General features: G+C 47.2%; 1 protein-coding gene across 1 annotated transcript in view; it reads right to left on the bottom strand.

Moving 5' to 3' along the window:
• Window positions 1-23,335, bottom strand: part of F5 (coagulation factor V) — a 64,132-nt gene that overhangs the window by 15,193 nt on the left and 25,604 nt on the right. Inside the window, exons 6-17 of the mRNA XM_070396570.1 lie at window positions 22,414-22,635; window positions 20,864-21,029; window positions 16,725-16,902; window positions 14,774-14,873; window positions 13,581-13,792; window positions 12,343-12,493; window positions 11,425-11,637; window positions 7,606-9,880; window positions 5,102-5,276; window positions 3,986-4,222; window positions 2,649-2,859; window positions 1,337-1,516 (exon numbers count right to left, since the gene is read on the bottom strand). Of these exons, the coding sequence (XP_070252671.1) occupies window positions 1,337-1,516; window positions 2,649-2,859; window positions 3,986-4,222; window positions 5,102-5,276; window positions 7,606-9,880; window positions 11,425-11,637; window positions 12,343-12,493; window positions 13,581-13,792; window positions 14,774-14,873; window positions 16,725-16,902; window positions 20,864-21,029; window positions 22,414-22,635 (4,320 nt within the window). The remainder of the gene's footprint in view (window positions 1-1,336; window positions 1,517-2,648; window positions 2,860-3,985; window positions 4,223-5,101; window positions 5,277-7,605; window positions 9,881-11,424; window positions 11,638-12,342; window positions 12,494-13,580; window positions 13,793-14,773; window positions 14,874-16,724; window positions 16,903-20,863; window positions 21,030-22,413; window positions 22,636-23,335) is intronic.

Here is a 23,335-nt window from a genome sequence, read left to right as displayed (position 1 = left end):
CAAGCAAGAACTCTCCCTTTCCAGACCCTGAGCCAAAACGGGCCCATGGGGACTTCTGTGCTTCCGCCTGAGGCTGACTCACAGGGCAGCTCCCAACCCAGAGTCCTGCCGGGATGCCTCCCCGAGCTTCCCAGGCAGCGTTCAGCTGGTTCCTGGGTTTCCTGTGTCCACTGCAGCGGAGAATCAGTGGCATCAGCCCTCTCACACACGCATACTTACACACACGAATACCTACACACACACACACACACACACACACACCTACACACACATACCTACACACATATACACATACACACATACCTACACACACACACACATACCTACACACACATACCTACACACACACACATACACACACATACCTACACACACATACCTACACACACACACATACACACACATACCTACACACACACACACACACACACCTACACACACACACACACACCTACACACATATACACATACATACACACATACCTACACACACACACATACACACACATACCTACACACACACACACCTACACACACACACACACACACACACCTACACACACATACCTACACACATATACACATACACACATACCTACACACACACACACACACATACCTACACACACACACACACCTACACACACATACCTACACACATATACACATACATACACACACATACCTACACACACACACATACACACATACCTACACACACACACACACCTACAAACAACGCATTGGCACATAAGAATCCTTTTATGTGACTAGTTTGTTTAAACCTTATTATTTTGCACACAAAAAGCTCTAAATACCCCTGTTATTCTTTAGCTTTCATAATCATTAAAAAAAATTTTTTTTTCTCCAAAGAGCCTCATGAGTCTGTTTGAGATGAAGAATCCTATAGTCACTTACCCAAAGATGTCAGGGTGATAGAGTGAGGGGTAGAATTCAAGAAATTAAGACCCCATCCCTCCCCGCAGCCCTGGCAAACGTCCCTCTCTCTCCCGCACGCTGCCTGAGCCCCAGGGGGGTCAGTCCGCCTGTAAGCCCCCCGCGTGGCACGCAGCGGCTGGGAAGAGCCTGCACCGGACATGGTTTCTCTGCTGAATGGAGTCGGGCCACACTGTTAGCCGGTGCCGCAAGCAGTGTGAGCCCTCCCAGCCTTTTACACCCTGAGTGCAGCTCTGGGGTGTGGCTTTGCCGGGTTCCACGCAGAGCCCATCTCGACCCTCAGCAGTAAATGCCCAGGGGGATGAGGGGACTTGGGGACGCTGGGTGGCCTCCTCTGGGTGGTTTAGCCAGGACCTCTTTTCATGGCCCAGATCTTTACCAGGCAGCAGGGGCCAGACGCCGAGCTGGTGCTGCTGAGTGCCGTTTTCCAGCAGGGTCTGGCCGTGGAAGTGAACCACGTGGATGTCCCGGGAGCCGCCCACGTTCAGCAGGTGCAACCTCACCCACTCCTGCTCGTACATCCTCAGGCCAGGCAACTTGTAGATCATCCCGTTGATGGCTGAAAGGACAGAGGACCGCAACGCATGAGAATCTGTGTGCACAGGAGAGAGGCTGCGAGGGCCTAGGAGGGTCTCTCTCTCCACCAGCTCCTACATCAGCCTGCAGCAGGGGTGGGTGAGCTCCTCTCCCAGAACTTTCTCTGTCTCTTCCCTGGACTTTCCGCGGCTCCTGTCTGTGCTTCACCCACACAGCCTTTCCATTAGCAGTTTGAAGTTTCCTTTGCTGCTAGTAGAAAAGGCTGATGTGGCCAGATAAGGGAACTCCAGTGTTTAGAGGAGAGAGAGTACGTCAGGGGGTGTGCAGTGCCACCCTCAGGCCCCCTAAAGTCAGAGATAGAACCAGGCCAAGTCAGGAGGTCGGATTCATCTCTAAGCACCCACAGCTGCAGTGACTCATGCTGGTTCTCTCATTCAAACGCCAGCTGCTCTGCCCCCTCCCAGCTTGGATGCCCAGGGTTCTGAGATGTATCCACTCTCCCCTCAGTGGGGTGTGTGTGTGTGTGTGTGTGTGTGTAGCACCTGGTACAGCAGATCACCTTAAAAATACTCCTATATTTCAATGATAAAGCTTAGTGCTACCCCGCATTTAACTGGGACTAAAGTGAGGGAAGTTTTTGTTGTTGTTCTTGTTGTTTATTCTTCCAAAATGAAAGGCACCGCTGTGGAATTTCAGGAGCCAAGCCAGTGAGCTGTTGGAGGGAGAGGAGCTGAGAGCATTTGGCGGCCTGTTTTATTCACCTGTGCTTGGTGCCACCGGGAGCTGCTGAATACTAAAGCTGTGATTTCTGAAAGCACAGGTGGTTGCTTCTCCTACAGACATCATTTTCCTTTAAAGATCAGGAAACAGTCTATTAAGCACTTAAACTGCAGAATAATGCTAAGTCCTCGTCAATGTCTGTTTAACTGAGGCGCACTGGCGCACTGCTGTGGGTTTGTCTTTCAGACCCTCCCGCGTTCCTTTGCCTGGGGTGTCACCTGCTGGGCCCCCTCAGCCCCCCAAGACGTGTAGGGACCTGGCTTCGTGGTCGCTCCTGGTTCCTCAGAAGCATCTCCTGCCTAATCTTTGGAGACCTAAGGGCAGGTGTCCCTGTCACCCCGACACCCAGATCGGATCTAATCAGAGGAAAATACCATGGAACGTGTGGGAGGGCTTTGCTTCTGAGGATCCGCGTCTCCAGGAACTTTGGTGTTTCTTGTCATAGTACCAGCTCTTTTTTTCATCAAAGACCATGAAAAGCAAGATGAACTCCCTCATGTCCACGGGCATTCCGCTCTCCCTGTTCAGCGTTCCTTTCCGGCAGATCACAAGGGGGCCTATCAGGCCCGAGTGGATGTCCCGTTCCTGTAAGACAGCAGGAGGAATGGAGCACACACCCTGCCAGCACTCTCTCGGCTCTTCTGGCGATCGGTCGTTGATCGCATGGAAGAGGGAACCTTCCTAGAGGCCTGACTGTGAGGAGGACAAATGAGTAGCTTCCTAAAGCTGGATCTATGGCATTCCTATCCCCTTCCTTTGCTGAGTTGTTTATCGTGACATGGTAGTCATCATAATGATAATAAAATATTGATGCTATAACAAATACTATTTATTGAGCACTTACTACTATATTAAATATTTTGCCTATAGCCACTTATATAATTCTGACAACAATCCTATATGGTAAAAAGAATTCACTTATTAAACAAATATGACCAACTATGTGTGACGTATGTTGTTATCTCATGTTTAACTTTGGAAACCCAGGCTAAGAGAGGATGAGAAATTTGCCCAGTGCCACACAGTGGGTGACAGGGGAGGAACTGTAATCGAGGCCGGTACTCTCCCTACCATGCACAAGAGGGAAGGGGTCTTGACGTTGTAGTTCTTCCACAGAGAAAGAGGAGAAGACAGCTCATATTCACTCCAGGAAATTGCAAATAAATGCCTTCCTCTATAAGGTGGTCTGTCTGACTGGGCCAGCCCTCTCAGCAACCCTCACTCCTCTTCACTGAGCACACCTTTCTCTCTCACCGTCATCTCTGTAGGTCTGCAGGGAGGTCCCTGCTATGGTAGCTGTGGGGTGTTGGCCACAATCCTTACACCTTCCTCACAGATAGCAAGACAAGCATTTAGCAAGAAATAATCTTCAGCCCTAGCTGGTTTGGCTCAGTGGATAGAGTGTCGGCCTGCAGACAGAAGGGTCTCAGGTTTGATTCCAGTCAAGGGCACATGCCTTGGTTGTGGGCTCGATCCCCATTAGGAGGCCTGCAGGAGGCAGCCAATCAGTGATTCTCTCCCATCATTGATGTTTCTCTCTCTCTCTCTCTTTCTCTCTCTCTCTCTTTCTCTCTCTCTCTCCCTCTCTGAAATCAATTTTAAAAATAAAAACAAAACATCCAAAAGAAAACAAGAAGTAACCTTCACCTTCCATTTAGCAGCCTCGGGTTATAAGTTAAGAGAATGACAGCACGTTGATGGCTGTGCCTACCGTGTTCACTGCTGAGTAGTAGGCCCACGCCCGGCAGGCAGAGCCGGGGTTCTCTGGCCCCGCTCTCCCGATGGCGTGCCACACGTAGGTGTAGCTGCTGTTTGGCTGAACAGCATTGTCTTCCTGAAACCACTTGGAAGACTCATCTTCATAACTCTTTCCCTCCGACGACTTTTCATAGGAAAGCCCATGGGCATGAAGAGAATACGGTCTGGATGCTAAGTTTTTAAAACGAACCTAGAAAAAAACAAGGATCCACAACACACTTAAGCTTAACAAAATGCCAGTTGCCACGGAACTTATGTACATTATTTCCTCTAACTTTACTAGCATCCTGCGAGATAGGGCCCCAGCAGCTTCCCCCAGAAATGCCAAGCCATGCTTGCTCCTCGCCCAAAACAAAATTATTGACCTTATCAGCAGATGCAATGCTACTGATAGGAGCTCTGGATCTGAAGGTCATGAGGCTTGGCTTTTGTCACAGGAAGCTTTCTGCCTGCTGCTGAAGAGACTGCACATGTGAATTCAAGTTACCCTCTGGGGACAAAAGGTGTCGTACATCACACGTGAACGGGTTAGAGAGAGGTGCTTGGGAGGAGCCATTCGGCTGAATGTTTAGAAAGGGTGGAGGGAATTAAAAAAAGTTTCCTAGGGGAAACGGAATAGTCCTTATAGAATAAGCAGGAGCTTAGCAGAGGAAGAAATAGAATCATAAGTTTATTTTTTTCTCGAGGTTTGCCAAATACTTGGCAACTGTCTTGGAGAAGAAATGTCATTATTTATTAATTTTGGAAAATAAGTAAATCCACCTAGCCAGTGTGGCTCAGTGGTTGAGCATTGACCTATGAAACAGGATGCCATGGCTCGATTCCCAGCAGGGCACATGCCTGGGTTGTGTGCTCGGTCCCCCACTAGGGTGCGTGCTGAAGGCAGCCGATTCATGATTCTCTCTCATCATTGATGTTTCTCTCTCTCTCTTTCTCTCTCTCTCTCCCACTCTCTTCCTCTCTGAAATCAATAAAAATATATTTAAAAAAAAGAAAATAACTAAATCACATAGCTCTCTCCTGCCACCATCGCCTTTACAACCCTATGGTGCTGGTGGGAAGGACTCACTTGGATAACGTCATCCACCTCAGCTCTAATAACAGGACCAAGAATGCCAAGATGGTCTTCAGACTCTCCCCGAGGGTCCCGTTGGGTGAAAGTGCCATCCAGGTACTTTCGGAAAACAACTTTCTTGTATATGGTGTCCTCTGGAAACTCATCAGTGTCTTCGTTATCCATGTCACTGAAATGATAATGACAGTATTTGTTTACAAGAACAAATGAAAGACCATTCAAAGAATTTAGGAAATGGTCTCTGTTTCTGAATATAGCATCCAGCATAGAGAAGATATTGAGCACATATTTGATGAGCAAATGAATGAAAATAGAAATGACTAAAGACACAACCAGTAGCTACCCAGCTGCCAGTTCAGATACCATTTCTTAGGTAAGTCCTCCCATGAGCCTTTGGGCTAGGTCAAATCTCTGTATAGCATTCCTCCATTTCTATAGTAGTACTATAGTGCATATAGTAAAGTCCTATAGCATTGTAGCATTTCTGTAGTATATACAGTACAGTATGTATCACTTATTTGTGTGATTATCTGTTAGTATCTGACCTGCCACTAGAGCAGTGGTCGGCAAACCGCAGCTCGTGAGCCACATGCAGCTCTTTGGCCCCTTGAGTGTGGCTCTTCCACAAAATACCACATGTGGGTGCGCACATACAGTGCGATTGAAATTTTGTGGCCCATGCGCAAAAGTCGGTTTTTGGCCTGGGCGAGTCTATTTTGAAGTGGCATTAGAAGAAGTTGGGGGTGTTGGTCAGTCAAGCAATGGGAAATTCGGCACAGGCGAGCCAAGGGATACCCAGCGCAGGGGGAGGCACATGTGATTCATGCATGAGTTGAGTGAGCCAGTCAGTCAGCAGTGTCATTGTGCAGTGGTTAGTGCTAGTCGTGTCCGCAAATCGAGTGCCGGTGACAAAAGTACCTACTCGAAGCATAAAGTTACCTGTATTTGTCCAACCAGCTACAAATCCTACAGGTATGTTCGTTATCAATTTAAGAATTGTAATTCTTTTGTGTTGGTGGCTTTATTATAAAACTAGAGGCCCAGTGCACAAAAATTTGTGCACTTGAGAGGATCCCTCAGCCCAGCCTGTGTCCTCTCGCAGTCTGGAACCCCTCGGGGGATGACCACCTGCTGGCTTAGGCCCACTCCCTGGGGGATTGGGCCTAAGCTGGCAGTCAGACATCCCTTTGGCAGCCCAGGAGCCCTTAGGGGATGTCGAGTTGCCAGCGGGGAGCAGGGCTAAACTGCAGTCAGACATCCTTAGTGCTGCTGAGAAGGCGGGAGAGGCTCCCACCACCACCGCGGTACTGGCAGCCATCAGCCTGGCGTGTGGCTGAGCAGAGCTCCCCCTGTGGGAGCGCACTGACCACCAGGGGGCAGCTCCTGCATTGAGCATCTGCCCCTTGGTGGTCAGTGTGTGTCATAGTGACCAGTCATTCCCAGTCGTTCTGCTGTTAGGGTCAATTTGCATATTACCTTTTTATTATATAAGAGTGCCTGGCCAGCCTGGGTGATGGGCTGATGGTTGTTTGCTGGCTGGCCACAGCCTCTTCAGCGTGGGGGTCCCCCCTGGGGTGCCTGGCCAGCCTAGGTGAGGGGATGATGGCAATTTGCAGGCTGGCCAAGCCTCCCAGCAGGGATCCTCACCCCATGAGGGTGTGGCCAGCCTGGGTGAGTGGCTGATGGCTGTTTTCAGGCTGGCCAAACCCCTTTCAGGGGGGGGGTCCTTCTGGGGTGCCTGGCCAGCCTGGGTGAGGGGCTGATGGCTGTTTTCAGGCTGGCCACAACCCCCAGCTACCCAAACTCCCAGTGGAGGCTGGCTGGAAGCAGGTATCTGGGATTTATTTGCCTTCTATAATTGAAACTTTGTTGCCATGAGCGGAGGCCACAGCTGGCTCAGGGTAGGCGGGAAGCTTGGCTTCCTCCATCACCCAGGCAACCAAGCCTCCAGCTTGCCCCAGCTTCTTGGCTGCCGGCTGCCATCTTGGTTGGGTTAATTTGCATATAGTCACTCTGATTGGCTGGTGGGCATGGATTAGGGTGTAGCAAAGGTATGGTCAATTAACATCTTTGTCTTTTATTAGTGTAGATGAAACGTCTTTTTAGGTTCCCTGTTTGAGATGGCTACAAAGAAGAAGCTAAGAAAAACGGAAGATGAAAACCATGAATTTAAAGTTGAATGTACCTACCTATATAGTTTAAGTTTAAAAAATTTGGCTCTCAAAAGAAATTTCAATCGCTGTACTGTTGTTATTTGGCTCTGCTGACTAATGAGTTTGCCGACCACTGGCCTAGAGGAAAAGCCCCATGAGGTAGGGATTGTGCCTAGTTAGCTCACAGTTTTATTCCCAGTGCCTCACAGAGTACCTGGCACCAAGTTGCAGCAGGGGAACAAAATTATGCTTAGCTAGTTTGCCCAGAATTATCTCCTTGGACTGTTGAAATTACTTTTCTGGCAGTAGTGGGAAAACGAGAAGAGATGAAAACACTGGCCAAACCTTTGTGCGTATTTTGCGTAATCCCAGGATATTTCTTCCGCAGCAATGTAGTAATATTTTCTGTTCCCGTTGCTGCTGCGGAGGTACGATGCTGCAATGCGGTCCGGATTTCTGGAGGAGTTGATGTCTATCCTAATATCGGTTTGGTAAGGGTCATCGAAGGTCACAGTAACTATTTCATAAACGTCTTCTTCACTGCTCTGTTGTTTCTCCTTCGGTGTAATCTCAATGTACTCTCCATCTTCCCCACTGAAGCCAAACACAATGGGTGGATTAAATTCACTTGCTATCAAAGTGTTATTTAGTGAAGGAGATGGTTGCGGAGAAGGCATCTGACCAAAGTCTGAATAAGGAAAAGTAGGATTAAATTCTGGAAGAGGTGAGGACAGACTGGATTCGGAAGCGTAGGCTGTTTGACCAAGGTCTGGAGGAGGTGATGTCTGCCTGAGATCAGGAGGAAGGCCTGTCTGAGTGATGTCTGGAGAGAGAGTTGCATGTCTGAAGTCTGGAGAGAGGGTCTCCTGGCTGAGGTCAGGGGAAAGGGTCGTCTGATCGAGGTCAGGGGAAAGGGTCATTTGGCCGAGGTCAGGGGAAAGGGTCATCTGGCCAAGGTCAGGGGAAAGGGTTGTCTGGCCGATGTCAGGGGAAACGGTCATCTGGCCGAGGTCAGGGGAAAGGGTCATCTGGCCGAGGTCAGGGGAAAGGGTCGTCTGGCCGAGGTCAGGGGAAAGGGTCGTCTGGCCGATGTCAGGGGAAAGGGTTGTCTGGCCGAGGTCAGGGGAAAGGGTCATCTGACTAAGTTCTGGAGGGATGGCTGTCTGCCAGACTTCACGTTCTAAGGAAGGGGACCCTTGTCCAGTGTTGGTAGGGAAGGACTGGGTTCCTCCATCATAGTCAGGCATCTGGCCAGGCTCTGGAGAAGCTTCATGACTGGGGCCTGGAGGGAACTGTGTTTGATCAGAGTCTTGACTCGGGAACATTTGGTAGAACTGTTCAGGGGGCATTGTCTGATACATGTCTGGTGAGAAGCTTGTCTGACCAGTGCTGTCTGGGAGACTGAGATTATGGTAGGGAAGTGAGGCTACCAGGCTGAGATTCCCACGGGGCAATGTCTGGGCGAGGTCGGTGGGAAGAGACGTCTCCTTGACCTTGTGAAGGGCATCTGGGAGGGTGAGGTTGCCCTCTCCTCTGGGAAAGTTCCTTGGAGAGAGAGGAGTGTGGCGTGCAGGCTTCCTTTTTCGTGTCCGAATGAGAAAAGTGCTGTTCTTCACTCTACTGCTTCCTCCAGGTCTTGTTTGTAGAAATTTATGTCTAATTCCAGGAAACTTTGGGTGGCCACCTTGCTCTCCATGCTTGTTGGTAAGAGGGATGCGTTCTCCCCATGTCCTTGAGGCATTCTGGGGGCTGTTCCGAAGCTTATTAACCGCCATGTCTTCATCAGCCTCGGGGATTATTTCATAGCTACCTTTTTCAGAAACCAAATGCCATTTCCCATTCAAATTCTTAGAGAGAGTCTTGTGTTTTAAGAGATCACTGGGAAGGTCCTTCCAGGGCCCCATGATAGAAGAAGAGTTGCCTTGGCTTAAATATCTCCCTGTTTTATGTCCTAGAAATTTCATCCGGGAGAACCTGTGCCTTGCCTCCAATCCCTTATGTTGAGCATTCCCTTGGCTTCTGAATCCTTCTGCACCAAGTGGTAGGAGGCTTGTCCCTGTGACCTTTGGCTGTAGAGGATCCTCTCTAGGGACTTCAGAATAGGGGCTGGAATTCTCTGCTGTGGAAGGACCGAGAACTGAGCTCTTTTCTAAGCTGTGCCACACCTGAGGACCAGCTGTGGTGGTTTCAGGGTGAGGAAGGGTTTTGTTAGGTTCTGCAAATTTATTGTCAATGAGCTCGCTGTCACTTGGGGAAGAAGAATTTGAATCAACGGCTGTATCAGTACTTGGAGGGATGAATTCAGAGCTGTTCTCCAGGGCTAGGGCAGTAAGATTGAAGTCCTCTTCCTCCTGATTCAGTGATGAATTTCTGAATGACCTAAGTCCATATAACGAAGCCAAGTGACTATCGTAATCTTCTTCAGTCTCATCTATTTCACCCTGGTTTTCCGGAAACTCATGCACTTTCCGTGTAGTCATCGGTATAGATGGTGGAGGTTTGTATATTTCAAAGTCATATTCTTCATTTTCATCATTCCGCTTACACTTAGCATCCCTGAATCTCAGCCGTAGGTTTTTGCTTCTTGGATTAGAATTCATGGTAGTTAATATCCAAGTTCCTAGAGAAGAGAGACAGACAGCATAGAGAGCTTTAAGTCCAGAAAAAGACAGAAAGTCCCTAGCATTTGTTGTAGCAGATAATTCTTAACAAACTTTGGCCAGGGATACTCAAGTGTGGCCTGTGGACCTCTGCTTCCCTGTGAACTGCTGGTTACGGGTGCACAGTGCCACCAGAAGGAAAATGGAGAGCCAGGTACTTAGGACACTTCTGAGCAATTTGACATTGCTGTGACATCCAAGCATGTGATCAATGCATTTACCTCGTTTAACAGACTATAGACCAAAGGTATTGGTCAGCGGAGTGCAGGGAGGAAAAAATCGTCTTAGCTCAGATAGTTTGAGGGTCAATATTTCAGAATAGATTTTAAAAGGTATGGATTGAGAATAAAACGAATTTTAACCATCTCTGTCTTGTTAGCTGCACATCTTGTTTGAGGATTGTAGTGGGGGGAGGATGGTGATACCTACTCCCCAAAACGGGGGCATTTGGGTATTTCCAATTGACCAATAATTCATGTGGGTCCAGGGCAAGTTTGAATCTCTCTGAAATGGTGTGACTTGCCGGCACACTGAAGATTTCCTGGGAAGTGTACAATGGTTACCACTTGCTGAGTGTCTACTGAGTGCTGGACACTTGGCACATATTATAATTAACTAGAGGCCTGTTGCATGAAGAGATTTGTGCAATAAGCCTTCCTTTCCTCTGGCTGCTGGCACCAGTTTTCTTCCGCACCCGGCACCCAGGCCTTTGCTCTGGTTGGGCTCCAGCCAGAGCCGGCCCCGGGGCCGTAGGCTTCACTGCTCCGGCCCCCATGCCATCAGGCTTCGCTCCACCGCTTGGAGCCTATGTATGCAAATTAACCGCCATCTTTGTTAGGTTAATTTGCATACTCTCCTGATTGGCTGGTTAGCATAGTGAAGGTACGGTCAATTTACATGTTTGTCTATTATTAGGTAAGATGACCAAAGCAGCTCTGTTAGCAGCTGTTGTGTGTGTGTGTGTGTGTGTGTGTGTGTGTGTGTGTGTGTTTTCAAATGAATAAACTGAGCCTCAGTGAGGTCAGGTCAGTTGCCCAAAGTTATACAGGTGTTGCGTGGCCGGGCAGGATTTGAACCCAGAGCTGATGAACTCCAAAGCCCACGTCCTTTCCAGGGCTGTGGCGTGACTGAGGCCAGCCTAGCAGGCACTATACCTGGTGATCACTAACGCTAGCACAGGTGGCTGTCTTACAAAACTGGAAAGGACATTTTGATAAAAGAAATGTCTTTTTGAGACTGAATGGTCACGCTTACTCCTCAAAGTCATGCCATATCTTCTGTGGATGTGTGTCTTTACTTCTCACTTACAGAGAAGGATGAACGGAACCCACATTAAAGGGCTGAACCCACTGAGGCCAAACTGAATTAATTCCCCAAACAGAAATCATGACAAGTATCAAAAGGGAAGCCTGCAAGGGATCTGAGAGCTGAGCCCAGGACCTGAGCCTGGAGAGCTGCAGCAGACCTAGGGACCAGGAGCCCCTGCCCCACGCCAGGCTCTCACCCACATTATCCATCGTGACGGTCACCGATTCCCCGCGCATGGGGAAGAGCGTCAAGGTGTCCTCATGCCTCTTCCCGTAGATGAAGGAGTGTCCCGTGAAGTGGATGGTCAGAAAGTCATCCTGGGTCCCCACGCTGCAGAAGTGCCACTGGATGGTGTCGTCAAAGCAGAACCCGAGTATGGAGATGCTCTCGGGCACGTAGCCATTGATGGCTGAAAGAGTCGGATCGGTTAGAATGCCAGGCCCACGCCAGCACGAGGGCACGTGCCTAACACCTCAAACACATGCCTCAATGTTAATGTGGTTGCATCAGAGCAGTGATTACCTGAGATCAGCTTTACCAGGTCTAACATGTATCTACAAGGTTAAACCCAGACTTCCCATCGCAGTGGCTCTGTACTTAAAACTGCAGCACATGGCTCAGGAAATACCTACTCTTCTGAGTGTCTTAGTACACACTTCAAACCCCTCCCACAGAATGACTTTGCAAAACTCCTGGCTAACCCTTTTAGTGTGATTTGAAAAATCTAGTTTTGAATTACTTATTTTGTTTCTGCACTGGCCATAGAGTATCACCTTGCACCCAGAATGTCTATTTTGCACCCCAGATACCACAGACCAAGGCCTGTAGCCCCTTCCTTTACCACCCCCATCCCTCACCTGTTCTTCTCTGCCCAGAGCACACGCACAGGTACACACACACACACACACGGAGCAGGAGAAGACGTATAAGGATAACAAGCCTTTGACCTCTCGCTGTAAAAAGGTCACCCTTTATATGATTTCATCACCAAATCCCTGGATGAAGGTGAAGCTGAGATGTGTCGGTTCTCATCCATGTCTGCCTCTAGGCACGGCGCGCTTCAACCACGTGGGTGAGAAGTGATGGACAGAGAGGGGAGCATGCTCCGACTTACTGCTCATGATGTTTGACTCATAAAACTTGGGGTCGTCACGCTTCACCTCCTCAGGATTCTCACAAAACTTGTTGATGTTGTCCTCAATGTACCAGCTCTTGTTCTCATCAAACACAGCAAACACAGCCTGCTGCTCGATGTCTGCTGCCCTCTGCGGGGGGGGGGGGGAACGCTGTGTTCTAACATCCCAGCCAGCGACCCACAGCTCCAGACGCCCCAGGGCGCGGTCCTCGGGGTCACTGAAGCCACACACTTAGGCCTTGGGGAGAGCCCCTTGTGTGCAAAGCCCTTGTTAGAGCCGAAGGTATTATGCAAAAGCAAACAGAGCAGACCAGGAAATTCAGAAACTAAAATATCCTAATAGAAAAATTCCATTTGTCATGGCAACTGTAATTCTGTTTATCTCTGTGACGGAACACCTTTCCATTGGACTGATCGGCCGACAGGGTGTGCTACGAACAATTGCAAAGGATAAAGCAGGAGGCTGCAACAGGAAAGCTTCATATCTCTCCCTACGAGTTTCCTTTCCAAGGTCAATAAATCAGGGTCTTTCTAATGTTCGTTTCTGATTTTCCTAGGCATATATTTATTTTGTATGCCTTGGATGAGGCCCTTTTAAAAAAAATTATAGCTTTGCCCAATTGTCTGTGAATGTAATGGAGCTTAATGAGATGAGACTCTTCTACAGTGAAGGTCAAGTCAGAAGATCCACGTCTTTGTCTAATTCAGTCTCACTAGAGATGGACCATCGTCAAGGTGCAGCCTCACCAGGAGCTATGTCTCCTGCGTTTCTCTCTTATCTCTTTCTAGTGCAGATCTCTACAGGTAACAAGGATCGGTACAGAGCCTATACTCTTGCCAGGTGCTACCTCCCTGAGCCCCCAAACAACCTGTAATTTTTAGGATGGGTATTACCAATCTCATGTAAGGAAGAAACTGAGAGGCTAAGAGACTTGCTCAGCACACAGACAATAACAAAAAACCTGGACTTTGAAACTAGAATGAAGTATGGCTTCACACTGTAGACTTGCCTTCTGCAATGAGAGTCCGGGTGAAAATTGGCAAGACAAAAAGTTCCCAAAGGAGTCAATGTCATCTCAGTCACACCCAAGAGGACTACTACTTAGCCTAATGTTTTCTGTTCCAGAAAAGTTCCGTTATTTAGCAGGGAGACCTAGTCTGTTCCAGCCAGAAGAAATTCCTGGAATTTCTGAATGGTTACGTCAAGGACAAAATACCTGTATGCCTCGCGTGTCCAGGGATCTGCTCTTACAAATCAGAAGTAGCCCTATGAGTCCAGAGGCAATGTCCCTTGTGACGTCCACATCACTGTAGTACGGTCTTGTTAAGCACTGGGCGTCTTTGTCTGTGGGCTCATCAGACTCCAGAATATTCCATTTGTAAGTGTAGGTTTCCCCTGGTTGAACTGCTCTGACCATGGTGTTACTGCCTGAAAGAAAATATAGTCAGAATTATTTTCATTTTCAAAATTATTTTATGAGAATGAATGAATGATACAATGGAGCTTTCATGGCAAGCAATTAATATTGGGAAAGGAATATTTTTTAAATATTAAGATCCCTTGATAGCATGTAGTCATCAGATCTTGCTCCCCTAGAGGCCACTATGGCACTAATAAAGGATGCTGTAGGGCAAGCATGTCAAACTCAAAGGCTAACATGGGCCAAATAAACAAGGCTTAAGTATATGTGGGCTGCAAAGAAACAAAAGCTTTAATTTTCATAGAAATTATGGTAGGTTTATTTTGATAGATACATGCTGAAATAAATGATTCACCATTAACATAAAATAATAGACAATTTTAATAAAAATTAATATTTTTCTTGACCATTAACTTACCAGACACTGAATAACTGCACAAATTAATAAGCATAACACTAATAAACCTGTTTTTCTTGTTTTCTGAAAGTGAAATATTTCCTGTGGCGCACACCAAACAAGTCAGTACAAGACTAATGACGTGGCCATCGGCTGCTAAAATAGTGGCTGCTAGTATTAGTGGAGAGAAATGGTGCGCCTGCGCATAAGGGAAATGAATGCAACACGATTATAGTAACCAGTAATTAGTGAACGTTGCAGTTTGTTATTAATAATTATGTATAACAGGATAGTGTAAAAATTAAGTTACAAAATTTTTATTAAAATGTTTCTTACATACTGTTATATTGGCTGTGCCGCAAAAATATTCGTTGTGGGCCGCAGGCAGCAGGCCGCGAGTTTGACATGCTTGCTGTAGGGTAAATAACCCCCTGAGATGAGTAGGGTTTCCTTGTGGCCTTTAGGGTTCCTGCCCATGTATAGACACTACCTGACTGCACAAGGTTTACTACTGAGCAAGAGGGACCGTAGAAAAATATGGTAGCTTCTCAGAGGTCAATAGCTTCATTCAGCAGAAGTGAAAGATTCAAACCTGAGGCGGAGGAAGAGTTGACTTTTTCTTCCAAAGGAGAGAAGGTCACACCATGAGGGTAAATGCTGTAGGCGCGGCTGGCCATATTTTTGAATGTGATCTACAAAGTTAACTCAGATTCATTATTCGGGACTTAAGATTGATTTCGAGCATATACCTCCCAAGATTTGGGAAGTTTTCAACTATTATTTTATTTTCAACTATTATTTTTAAAGAAGCTTTCTGCCCCCTTGTCTTCTTTTCCTTCAGACTCTTACAGTACACATGTTAGTTCTTTTGATGATATTCCATGTTAACTTTGCACGCTCACTTGTTGGACAGTGTGTGCATGCATGCAATCTTGTTCTGTTTATCTGAGCAGCAATCTCTCCATCACCGGGCAGAAGCATTTGAGAGAGTTTCGCCTCACAGAGTAATCTGACCTTAGAAATGACATTTTCCTCACAGTACGCCACCCGCTCCGAGCTGGTACCCATCTCCTTCCCTTCTCCTTTCAGCTCAGACCCCATCTGTGTTCATTTTCTGCTCCTCCTCTTCTCTACACCATGACCTCCTCCTCCCGCTGGCCAGGTCTCCCAGAACCCCTGTCCTTAAAGCCGTGTCCTGAGGGCATGGCTAAGAGCCGGATCCTCAATTTCCAATGAGCTGTATTTATACACCTCGGAGGGGTCAGAGCAACTTGGAGGGATCAGAGATGGGGGAAGAGAGAGGCTGCTTCTGGTGCTTTGGTTATTTTCAAATGAGCAGAATTGGCCTTATCTGCAGATGCCCTCCTAATTCCCTCCCTGCAGCGGTGAAGTATGGTCTTGGTAAGCACTGGGCATCATTTTAGGAGCATTATCCACACAGGAGTCCTGGTTATGCTCCTTAATCTTCCAAAGAGAACCTTGATTGTATCTTTGGTTGATTGCCAAAGCATTTGGGTCATTCTCCATCTGTAGATAATCTGCATTCTAGAATCTGGCCAAAGATTGCAACCTTCAATCCTCTGCTTCCCCTGCTTATAAAAAGCTTGATGAACCCGGCCGGCATGGCTCAGTGGTTAAGCATCAAACTCTTGAGCCAGGAGGTCACGGTTCAATTCCAGTCAGGGTACAAGACTGGGTTGTGAGCTCGATCCCCCATATGGAGCATGCTGGAGGCAGCCCATCAATGATTCTCTCTCATTATCGATGTTTCTACCTCTCTCTCTCCTCCTTCCTCTCTGAAATCAATAAAAATATATATTTTAAAAAGCTTGATGATGTGACATAGCATTAAAGGAAACTATCTAAACAACACCCTGTCCTCATGATAAATATGCAAGTCTTTGCGTGTGTCTTCATCAGAGACCAGGCTTCAGAGAACTATATACCAAGACCACAGTGAAGGATTTTTTTTTCTCAATGGCATTTACTGTGATATTTTTAGCTATAATGAGAAACACTTTTATAAGGTTCTACAATATTTTTATTTATTATACCAATTATAGGGGTTTTATCAAGGAATCTATCCACTGCATCAATAGCACCCTCTCTTCAAGAATCCATGGGACAAATTCTTCTCTGGTCGCTATGCTTCTTTTGTGACTACTGTGACTCTGGCCCTAACAGATTTCCCTTTTTACTTCAGCTGCTAGAAAGCTCAGGACAAAATTTGCAAACAACCTTATAAGATCATATGGTAAGTGCATCATTATACTTACCTTATCCTTGGTTTTCTTTTCTTTGTCTCCAATATTATTCACCCCAATTACATTGACTATTGTATTCCTTTATAATTTGATAAACTATCTCAATTCTTTGTATTATGGAGTAAGCTATAAATAAGTGCAAATACTAAATAAAAACAAAAAGTTGCATTTGAATTAAAAATTACATGGACACCTTTAAAAAAAAAAAAACAGCCAGTACTTATAATGTCTTTTGTTATTTAATTTCTTTCCGCACGGGCCTACCTTTCTGCTACTTACTTTGAGCGTGTCTCTGACCTGGGCTCTGATAATAGGGCCCAAGATCCCGTCTTCATTGTTTCTGGACTCCTCCAGGCGTTTGGTGAAGGTCTCATCTTGGTACTGTCTGTACACAACCTTCTTATAATGTTTTCCAATTTGGTTGGAGAAATTATCCAAGTGCAGAGATCTGTATTTTCTTAAAGTGAAATGAAATATTAAAAAATGAACCATTTTCTCAAGTAGAGACCCTGGTAGGATGGGGAAACCCTTGTGTTTAGAAATTCTGCTCTTGGATTAGCTAAAAAAAAAAAAACCCCACAGATAATCTTTATGCATATACCTCCCAAGATTTGGGAAGTTTTCAACTATTATTTTATTTTCAACTATTATTTTTAAAGAAGCTTTCTGCCCCCTTGTCTTCTTTTCCTTCAGACTCTTACAGTACACATATTAGTTCTTTTGATGATATTCCATAATTCCTATAAGCTTTCCTCATCCTTTTTCATTCATTTTTCTTCTTGTTCCTGTAAGTGGATAATTCCAAATTACCTGTCTCTGAGTTTGCTGAATCTTTCTTCTGCATGATTGATTCTGGCATTAAAGCCCTCTATTGATTTTTTCAGTTCTGTTATTGTATTTTTCAGTTCCAAGATTTCTATTTGGTTATTCTTATGGTTTATTAGACTTCTCATTTTGTTCATGCATTGTTTTCCTGATTTTGTTTAGTTGCCTATCTGTGTTCTTTTGCACTGCACTGAGGTTCTTTAAGATGAGTATTTTACATTATTTGCCAGGCACTTCATAGATCTCCAATGCTTTGAGGTTGGTTCCTGAAGCTGTATTAGTTTCCTTTAGTGGTGTCATAGTTGCCTGATTCTTTGTGGTTTGTGTCACCTTGGGCTGGTGTCTGTGCATTTGAAGAAGCAGACACCCTCTTCCAGCCTTTACAGACTGAATTTGGCAGGCAAAGACCTTCTCCCGACAGGTCTCCTGACTGATGGGATTGCTTTTAGGATCACAATCAAGTGAGGTTGGATCAGGTCACATGGCTGCTGGTGGGCAAGACTTTACCAAGAGCTCAGATGGGTATGGGTCCTGTCTGGTCCGTGGAAGATGGGACTGCCTCCGGGACCTTAGTCAGTAGAGCTGGTGCTGGAATAATGGCTCATTTTAAGGTCCTCAGTGGAGTTTGCAAATGGTAGGCCTGTTACCAGGTGTTTAGATGGGTATGGCTCCCATCTGGTCCTTGGGAGGACTCCCATCACGTCCCTGGGTAGGTCCCTGATGGGCAGGACCGCTTCTGGACTGCAGGTGGGAGGGCTGGAGCTGGGCTACAGGGCCACTTCAAGATCTGCACTGGGACCAAGGTCTGCAGGCCAGCCTCCAGGGTCATGGACAGGGCTGACTCCTCCTGAGTTGCTTGTCAAACGATGTTGTAGCAGGGGCTGTAGCTGAGTCCATAAGAGGATGAGGCTGCTTCTAGGCTTGTAACCTGGACCTCAATGAGCAAAACTACCACCTGAGCATGGACTTGCCTTGTCAAAACAGCCCTCCGTGGTCCTGGCTTTCCTTGGGATTTTGTAAGTTTCTACCTGGATTACACAGCTCTCACAAAGGCACTTTTGTTTGTGGATGGCTGACAACTATTGTTGCCGTCAGGGAGAGGGGTGGGGGAACCCCTATTCTGCCATCTTGCTCCCTTGACTTTTTAATTTAACAACGGAGGACTTTTTATATTAGTACATAAAGCATGCTTGCGTCCTTTTAAAACAGATGCATGTTAATCTATGTATGGATATCCCATAATTTATTAAACCAATTTCCTATTGATGGACATTTTGGGTTGTTTCCAATCTTTTGCTATTACTAACAGGGTAGAGTGACTATCCTGTATGTACAACATTTTTCCGGTGAACGGTATAGCTCTATAGTAAATTCCCAGGGTGAGATTGCTGGGCCAAAAGGTATAGGCATTTATAATTTTGACACAAATGCCAGATTATCCTCTAGATAGCTCTTCCAGTTACTCTTTCACCAGCAAAATGACAGTGCCTGTTTCCCACAGCGTTGCCAAGAGATTATACTACCTGGACTGTGAGTCCGATGGATGAAAATAGTATTTCAGAGAGGTTTAATTTGCATTTCTCTCATTGTGAGTGAGCCTGAATATTTTTTTCAGGTGTTTCAGAGCTATTTGAATTTCCAGATTTCTTAATATCTCTGACCTATTTCCTAATCTAATCTAATAAAAGAGAAACATACAAATTGACTGCACCTCCGCTATGCCCCAAGCCACACCCACCAGCCAATCAGAGTGACTATATACAAATTAACACAACCAAGATGGCAGCCGGCAGCCACAGAGCTGGAGAAAGCAGGAGGCTTGGTTGCCCCAGTGATGGAAGAAGCCAAGCTTCCCGCCTGCCCTAGCTGGCTGTGGAACTCTGCTCAAGGCAACAAAGATTCAATTATAGAAGATAAATAAATCCCAGATACCTGCTTCCAGCCAGCCTACACTGGGAGCTTGGGTGGCTGGGGGCCTTGGCCAGCCTGCAAACAGCCATCAGCCCCTCACCCAGGCTGGCCAGGCACCCCAGCAGGATCCCCCACACTGAAGGGGGTTTGGCCAGCCTGAAAACAGCCATCAGCCCCTCACCCAGGCTGGCCAGGCACCCCAGTGGGAACCCCCACACTGAAGGGCTGTGGCCAACCTGCAAACAGCCATCAGCCCCTCACTCAGGCTGGCCAGGCACCACAGGGGGGGACCCTTACCCTGAAGGAGCTGTGGCCAGCTTGCAAACAGCCATCAGCCACTCACCCAGGCTGGCCACACCCTCATGGGGTGAGGGTCCCTGCTGGGGGGCTTGGCTAGCCTGCAAACAGCCATCAACCCTTCACCCAGGCTGGCCAGGCACCTCAGCAGGGACCCCCTTCCCTGAAGGGGGTTTGGCCAGCCTGAAAATGGCCCTCAGCCCCTCACCCAGGCTTGCCAGGCACCTCAGGGGCGACCTCCAACCTGAAGGGGCTGTGGCCAACCTGCAAACAGCCATCATCCCCTCACCCAGGCTGGCCAGGCACTCCAGCGGGCCCCACACCCTGATCTGGGACACCCTTCAGGGCAAACCAGCCAGCCCCCACCCAGGCACCAGACCTCTATCCCATATAATAAAAGGGTAATATGCAAATTGACCCTAACAGCAGAATGACTAGGAATGACTGGTCAGTATGTGCAATAGTGATGCTCAATGCAGGAGCTGCCCCCTAGTGGTCAGTGCACTCCCACAGAGGGAGCTCTGCTCAGCCATAAGCCAGGCTGATGGCTGCCAGTACAGTGGTGGTGGTGGGAGCCTCTCCCACCTCCTCAGCAGCGCTAAGAATGTCTGACTGCAGCTTAGGCCTGCTCCCTGCTGGCAAGTGGACATCCCCCGAGAGCGCCCAGGCTGCCAGGGGAATGTCTAACTGCCAGCTTAGGCCCAATCCCCTGGGGAGTGGGCCTAAGCCAGCAGGTGGTCATCCCTTGAGGGGTCCCAGACTGTGAGAGGGCACAGGCTGGGCTGAGGGACCCCCCCGAGTGCACAAATTTTTGTGCACCAGGCCTCTAGTCTACTTAATAAATAAGAGCTGTCTCTCACTTCTAGAGATAAAGTGAAGCTCTTAGATAGGATTTAACACAGTGCTTGGCAATAGCAAACATTCAACAAGTGGTAGCTGCTATTATTATTATTTATTTTTTTAAAAATATATTTTATTGATTTTTTACAGAGAGGAAGGGAGAGAGATAGAGAGTTAGAAACATCGATGAGAGAGAAACATCGATCAGCTGCCTCCTGCACATCTCCCACCGGGGATGTGCCTGCAACCCAGGTACATGCCCTTGACCAGAATCGAACCTGGGACCTTTCAGTCCGCAGGCCGATGCTCTAACCACTGAGCCAAACCGGTTTCGGCTATTATTATTATTATTATCATCATCATTATTATTATTATTTCCTTTAGTGAGTTTGGGGTAATTCCATGTTCATTTTGAACAAGACCTGAACGGAATCCAAAACATGTAATCCCCTGAGAGCTGTCAACTCCTGACACCTCACCTGTGCACCCAGGACCCCATGGAACATGCCTGAACCTTTGCACAGTGGTCAGAACCCCCCACTCACTTGTTCATGTTCACTGGAATGAAGGGTGCGTAGTCCCAGATGACTTCCTCCGCAGCGATGAAGTATTCCCACCTCTTCATGTGCCGCCGCTGCTCTGGCGTCAGCCACTTAGGACTCCGCGTCTTCTTGGCACAGTTCTCAATGTTGATGCGAGCCTGCATCCCAGCTGAGTTAGTACATACAGACAGTGAAAGAATTGGGGAGAAGGAATTAAAGCTGATCAAACTGTAACTTTTTAATGGTGGAAAGGTTAACTGATAATGGTGAAAGCAAGGGAGAGAGGGGACAGGCTGGGAGGGAAATCTGGGAAGATTGCCTTTGCTTCTTCCAGAGCAGGAACATCTGTGGCTTCCAGACCCTGAAGACCCTATGACTTAGGTCTAGTTGACGTCTCCTTTTTCCTGTCATCTGCCCCTTTATTTGTAAAATCAAAAGAATACAGTAATACTGTATGAAATTGTTAAAAATTAAGTAAGTTAATACAAAAGCAATTAACCTCAACAATGTTAGTTTTGTTGTTTTATGATCACTTGGGTGACAATATAATTGTTCAAATATGATTTTGACTGCTCAGTGCAAAAATATACCACAGTACCCAAGCTCTGGCCAGCATGGCTCAGTTGGTTGGGCTTTGTCCTGTGCACTGAAAGGGTTGATTCCTGGTCAGGGCACATGCCCAGGTTGCGGGTTTGATCCCCGGTTGGGAGTGTGCAGGAGGCAGCTGATCAATGTTTCCCTCTCACATCGATGTTTTTCTCTCTCCTTTTCTCTTCTTCTCTTTCTAAAAATTAATAAAATAAATCTTTTTTATAAAATGAAATGGTCCCAATCTTCTTTCTTATGTGTTTTGCTTGTACATATTATTCTGGTAACAAAATAATTTCCTATACTAATATCACTGGCTTATAATTTAGTCTCTACTTATAGGAAACCTCCTCCCAATAGTTTCAAAGCAACTATGTGTAATAGAACAATGAGTATTTTGTTTACATGGAACCACATAACAACCTGGGCTGACCTTCCCCCACCAGAGTTCACTGATGCTCTTTCAAGCTCGTTCCTCAGCTGCTTAGGTTTTAGGTTTGAGCCATTCAGTGTATAGTCATTGGGTTCCTCTTTGTGCTCATTTTTTTCTAAAACACAGTCTTTTCATGTTAAAACTTCTACACTTTCTGCAACTTGGCACTTCTATCCATTTGCACGTTTGCCTTGTTCTGGCATCCAGATCTTTCTTTTAGCTACATGCTAAATACCACAAGAAAGAACATCTCTATGTGCATTTCTCTCCTTCCTCCCTTTTCCTTTCAAGGAAGTAGAGACCTCTTCAGCTTTTGCTGCATTTAAAAAAGTCTTTGTTGATTCCTCCCCTTCCTTCATCCCCAAGTAAAGCTGTAAATCTAAGAGTGGAGAATGTAAGTTCTCTTCCGAGGGACCAAGACAGGTATGACTGGAGTGTGGGTGGCTTAAGAAGGCAAAGGATAAAGAGGGAGTTAGCGCCTGGGAAGAAGGATCCTACATTCATAAGCAAGACTGTTGGGAGCGTGTCTTGCCTTGAAAGTGCTTGGGGATAAGAGAAGAGATGATCCATTTCCCCTCCGGGCCCATCGTCATGTTAGCAGTCGTGGACGTAGCGCTGACGAGGGTCACGGCTGAGACCTTGTGACGGTTCTGCTCCAGGACCTGGCCATTGAAGTGAATGGAGAACAGTTCTGGTCCAGAGCTCATGCCAATCAGATGCCAGCTGATGTGGTCCTGGGCACAAACGGTGATATCTGCGAGAGGAGGAGAGATGGGGGCAAAGCCAGGCAGTCAGCACTCTGTGGTAAGAACTTCTTTACCCCAAATGGATCAAGTAGCTGCTATTGTGCAAGGTTCTGAGGAATAGACACTCAGCGGTAGTGCCCGCCCTGGAAACGCAGACATCTGAGAGATGGGCCAGCAAGCAGCTGCCACTCATTGCGGTGAGGGATACTACAGAAGTGAGAGCAGAGCCGTGAGAGGGGGCGTTAGTTCAGAGACAGGGATTGCTAAGGGGTTAGGCCAAGGAGGGAGCCAGGTAGGTGACCACCATCCTGGGTTACCAGGACTGAGGGGTTTCCCCAGATGCAGGACTTTCACTGTTAGAACCAGGACAGTCCTGAGCAAGCCTGGCAGCTGGTCACCTAGAACCAATCTGGGCTCAGCTGGAGGGAGTCGCCAGTCTCCACGAGGGCTGCGTTCAGAGCCTAACGTCTCAGCAGGATAGAGAGAGGCGCAAGCTCTGCCTGAGGAAGAGTGTGAAGGTGGTTAAGGATTGCCGATTGCGCCTGTACCCCTTGCTGATCGCTTTAATGAGACAGCAGTGAATTACTCCGTGGGTCACAGGCTCTCCTTAAAACGCAGAGGACAAGTCCTCATGTGCTGGGCCCCTGGGAGCACTTCATGGGCGGAGTAATGGGAACTGAGCGCAGAGGCTGAGTTCTGCTCCTTCTT

This window comes from Myotis yumanensis, unplaced genomic scaffold (assembly GCF_028538775.1).
Source record: "Myotis yumanensis isolate MYYU_CA2020_CCGP unplaced genomic scaffold, mMyoYum1.0.hap1 SCAF_17, whole genome shotgun sequence".
Lineage (NCBI taxonomy): Eukaryota > Metazoa > Chordata > Mammalia > Chiroptera > Vespertilionidae > Myotis > Myotis yumanensis.
The sequence above is the reverse complement of the archived record's forward strand: the minus strand, read 5'-3'. Positions and strand labels throughout refer to the sequence as shown.